Consider the following 5,114-nt stretch of genomic DNA (forward strand, 5'->3'; position numbering starts at 1 on the left):
TAAATCCAGGCTCCTTTCTGAGCCTCTGAGCACCGCGCTCGAGGTGGTTGAGTGGCCCTGGGGTTGGGGGGGGTTGCCTTTTGAAGCTGAACTGCTGACCAAAGAGCAAGGCACCAAAAGCCAGGAGCGTGGAAAGGACACCGCAACGGGCTGCAGGGAGCCAGCACAGGGTGAAGGATGATGGCTGGGGCACAGGGTGCTGGGGTGGCAGGGTTCGCACAGGCTGCCTGCAGAAGAGAGCGTCCCGCCACAGGAGCAATTCTTCCCATTCCATGAGTACTGGAATAGCATCCAATGCCACTGATGGAGGACGCAGATTTGGTGTTTGACCCAGAAGGAAATCTAAGCTAATCTACTTCAGCTAGACAAAAATGAGAGAGGCTCATTCTGATACAACGTGCTGGATGAAGCCATGCATCTGATCAGCAACTGCAAGATTAGATAAGAACTGAACTTAGTCCCATCCCGCATGTATTAAAGTGAGCTCTCTGGATGTCTGGGCTATTCCAGTTCAAGGGCATGAAGATGTTCACTTCACTGGGGTTCCTATTTGCTGCCCTCTCTTTAGCAAGATGTATCCCTGTGCAGCAGATATCCAACAACAACAAAGTCCTCCTGGTGTCCTTTGATGGCTTTCGGTGGAACTATGACCAGGACGTGGACACCCCCAACCTCGACGCTATGGCTGCGGAGGGGGTGAAGGCGCGGTACATGACCCCTGCCTTTATCACCATCACCAGCCCGTGCCACTTCACGCTGCTGACCGGTGAGTCCCCCCCCAGCCCCAAGCCAGGCAGAGCAGCACAGGGTGCAGGCTGGGGAAGGGCAAATTTAAAGCTTATGCATCAGCGAAGGACACTACATCAAGCAGCCATTCAGCCTCAGCAGCATGCGAAGCTTTAGAATAGAGACAAGGCAATAGTTGCAGAAAGTGCTAGAACTGAACCTGTATTTATCAAAGGTAAATAGCACCAGATGTCGTAGGAATTATGCAGCCACCACCTAGACCATGGTAGGAATTACACAGAGGCCCCCCCCAACAGGGCTCATCCCTAAATTCTGCTTTAATAACAGATCAGCTCAACTCTTTTGTATATATTTATTCCTAACGCATGTGATCTGCAGCTCGAGCTGGATGCCTGTCGGTTGTTACTGGATTTATAGTCTCTATAGGTTCCCTGATTTCCTGACGGCATTTCTGCTCATCCAGTCCTGTTCACGGTGTCTGGGGTCTTCTCTTCTCCTGCTTCACTCTTGCAGCCTCCAGGCACCCTTTTTGTCTGTGTCTTGAGACATTTCCTTCTCTTTTGTTACAGGATAGCCTGTAGTTAGTTTAGCTATACTTCTTTACCTACTAGAGTCACAAAACAAGGATTAAATTATAGTTCATGCAGCCTAAGTCTTCATTTACTTTAGTCACTAGTGCTAAGCTCTGGCACAAATTAGTCTCTCACTACAGTGTCCTCCCTTTGTTTTTATTAGCCTACCTGCATTATCTATATTATATAGGTGCCAAATATTGATAGCCTCTAATCTGTGTACATATTGGAGTACAACCCAAGCTATAACATCACAAACACACAAATATAATTACAAAGGCACAAACACAAAATAATATTCCATACAATATTCTCCCAATCCAGATTCCCCAGTCAGTGAGAGACAGGCAATAGCTGCAGAAAGGGATAGAACTGAACCTGTATTTATCAAAGGTAAATAGCACCAGACCAACCTGACAGCCTCCTTTGATTAGATAAATGATTTTTTTAGACGAGGGAGATGCACTAAATTTAATCTTTCTGGACTTCAGTAATGTATTTGATACAGTGCCACACGGGAAATCGTTAGTTAAGATGGAAAAGATGAAGATTAGTACAAAATCTCTAATGTGGGGAAGTAAGGGGCTACAGGGAAGAGGACAGCAGGTGATGCTGAGAGGAGATTGTCACGCTGGAGGGAGGGCAACGGGGGCATTCCTGAAGAATTGATTTTGGAGCCAATCTTATTTAAGATTTTAATTAATAACCTTGGCATAAAAGAGTGGAACATGCTAATGAAATCTGCTGATGAGAAAAGGCAGAGAGGCATTGTCAATACAAGGGAGGACAGGGATATTGTGCAGAAGTAACTGTGCAGTCTTCAGGACCAGAATAATAAAAATAGCTTGAAATGTAATAGTACAAAGTGCTCGTCTCATTTCTAACAGGAATTTCTGCTGCATGCTGACCTCACGGGTTGTGAACAACAGAGAAAGCGAAACACCAAAGCAATTAGTTAAATGCAGGATAACGGTGAAACACACACACACACCCCCTGCGCCGAGAAGGGCAGGAGCAATTGCAGGCAGCACCGGCACCTCCAGGGGTGAGGGTGCCCCGGTTGGAGTCCGGGCGAGACCCACTTGGGATCAACCCACCCGTGTGAGGAGCAGGCATCCCCCCAGCATCTCATTCCCTGCCCTGGGAACCCCACTTTTTACGAGACAGAGGGAGGAAGGAGGCAAAGCAGAGGCAAAGGGAAAGCTGGGATGGGGTACAAAAGGCAGAAGCTCCTCGCTGACCCAGAGCTGGCCCATTGCCCAGCGCAGGGGGAAGACCCCCCCAGCCACAGCCCGGCTCACCCCCTCCTCCCCCACCTCTCCTGACAGGGAGATACCTGGAGAACCACGGGGTGATCCACAACATGTGGTTCAACACCAGCACGGGTCAGAAGCTGCCCTACCACAGCACGCAAGACGTGGACAGCTGGTGGGACAACGGCAGCCTGCCCATCTGGATCACCGCTCAGAGACAGGCAAGTGCAGCAGCCTCCTCACACGCACAGACCCTGCACAGACGGATCCTGCCTGCAATCATGTTGTAAAAGCTACAGGCAAGCCACGATCTCTAGTGGCCATGAGCTAACATCCTCACTGCAAACGACAGGCTAATTAGCAAAAAAATGAAATCCCCAGACACTGGCAGGAATAATTATGATCATTCTATTAAAAATAGCAAAAAATAATAGATGCATTTCAGCTTTATTAAGACATTAATAAAACAGGTTATCCTTTTCCTGTTTAAAGAAATCTCAGCCAGTTCCTTAGGGAGCATCACGAGCCCAGGGGCTTCATACACTCCAAGGCACATTCGTCATTTCCACAGCCTCCCCCAGGACGTTTTGGGCAGCAGCATCAGGGGCTGGTCCCCTCTTCACTGGGGACTGCAGCAAGGCTTCCCTAGGTCCCAGTAAGCTTTGAATCTGGCTTTGAGACAGGACCTGAGACCTGGCCCAAGACACGTACCTTTGCCTGTCTTAACCTGCCAGATTGGCTCCACTGACTTCAGGGTGAGTGCTTACATGATTGGAGTAAAACACACCTTAATGTCTTGATGGTCAAGAGCCGGAGGGTCCATGCAAGCTACAAACAGGTCACTGTTTCCAAAGTTATAACTAGTGTTACTAACACAGTGAGAAAACCAACATGCAGGAATTCTGGGAAGGGCAGTGCTTTCAATTAATCACTTTTAATTGGCAATGAGCAAGAAAACTTCATTAGAGGGAGAGGTAGACATTAGGGGGCTGAATGAACTAACCGCATTAGTAGGTGGTTGCATTGACAGATGGAAAGATGCTGTAGAGGAAGTTCAGGTGAGTTTATGCAATGTCTCCACTAACAGGGTTTAAAGACAGGCTCTATCTATTTCCCTGGAGGAAGAGCAAAATATCAAGGGGAAGAAGTGAATATGAAGTTGGTGGAACCCCTCTTGTTCAACTACAGCAACGAAACCAACTGGAGAGAGAACATTGACACCGCCATGGAATGGTTCACGGTGAACAACCTCGACTTCATCGCCCTCTACTTCGGTGAGCCGGACTCAGCAGGACACAAGTACGGCCCTGAATCCCCACAGAGGAAAAACATGATCAAGCAGGTGGACAGAACCATCGGTTACTTGAGGCAGCGTATCAAGGAAAGTGGCCTGGAATCAAACCTCAACCTCATCATCACATCTGACCACGGCATGGAGACCGTCATAAAGACCAACGAGATTCACATCCAGACAGTAAAGAACTTCACGTTCAAAGACATCCAGTTTGAACTCTTAGATTATGGACCAAATGGACTATTGCTGCCAAAAGAAGGAAAACTAGAGCATGTGTATTCAGTCCTGAAAAATGCCCACCCAAACTTACACGTGTACAAGAAAGCAGACTTCCCGAGGAGATTCCACTATGCCAACCATTCCCGCATCACCCCGCTCCTGTTGTACAGCGATCCAGGATACGTGATCCATGGGGTAAGATATACACACAGACATACCTTACTGTCTTTTGGGAATCTGCCTCTCTCCTCCTGCCCTTCTCATAGCACCCCAGTACCTACCCGGCTTTATGCCTTCATGTTGATTGGTCTCCCTACAAAGAGATGGAAATTCCAGCTCTTTGTGTAAAGACCTTCTCTGCTGTTCAGACAAAAAAGGGTCCAGGAGTCTTGGAGCACAACTTGCATGAAGACAGAGTATCAGTTGCAGGATCGCCTCCTAGCCTGGCATTAAGGGAAGGCCCAAAGTCAAGGCCAGCAGGCAGCTTCCCATTGCAAAGCTCCTCAGTGCAATGAAATTTGGATGCGCTGACATTTAGGGAGGGAACCTGCAAGATGTAATTGCTTGACAGCTTTGTCTAGGCAGCACCCTCCAGCTTCTGCAAAGTTTAACATCGTTAGATCAACTTCAAAAACTCAGAGAAACCAGACTGTTAAGGCTGCGGAACATGGCACGCGAGAGCCATGGGCAGCAGAGGTGGAGGCATCCAGCATCCTGGAGACCGCGCTTGGGGCAGGGGGCTGAAGGGTTTGGGCACCCACATCCCCTCTCTCCCTTTCAGAGATACAAGGTCCAGTTCAACAAAGGCGAGCACGGTTTCGACAACGAGGCCATGAACATGAAAACCATCTTCCGCGCCGTGGGACCGGCTTTCAAGCAGGGGCTGGTGGTCGAGCCCTTCGAAAGCGTCAACGTCTACGCCCTCCTCTGCGAGCTGCTGGGCATCACCCCCGAGCCCCACGACGGCTCCCTGCATGCCGTGAAGCCCATGCTGCGTGAGTCCCGGGGAACACCCCCCCGGTCCCGGGA

At 49.2% G+C, this 5,114-nt stretch overlaps 1 protein-coding gene across 1 annotated transcript in view; it reads left to right on the forward strand.

Annotated features, from left to right (window-relative positions):
* The first annotated feature begins 492 nt into the window (after positions 1 to 492).
* The window catches only part of ENPP7 (ectonucleotide pyrophosphatase/phosphodiesterase 7), a 5,222-nt gene continuing 600 nt past the window's right edge, over positions 493 to 5,114 (forward strand). The window contains exons 1-4 of the mRNA XM_010578541.1: positions 493 to 766; positions 2,648 to 2,793; positions 3,660 to 4,280; positions 4,867 to 5,080. Of these exons, the coding sequence (XP_010576843.1) occupies positions 493 to 766; positions 2,648 to 2,793; positions 3,660 to 4,280; positions 4,867 to 5,080 (1,255 nt within the window). The remainder of the gene's footprint in view (positions 767 to 2,647; positions 2,794 to 3,659; positions 4,281 to 4,866; positions 5,081 to 5,114) is intronic.

The sequence above is a fragment of the Haliaeetus leucocephalus genome, unplaced genomic scaffold (genome assembly GCF_000737465.1).
Source record: "Haliaeetus leucocephalus isolate CR32 unplaced genomic scaffold, Haliaeetus_leucocephalus-4.0 Scaffold646, whole genome shotgun sequence".
Lineage (NCBI taxonomy): Eukaryota > Metazoa > Chordata > Aves > Accipitriformes > Accipitridae > Haliaeetus > Haliaeetus leucocephalus.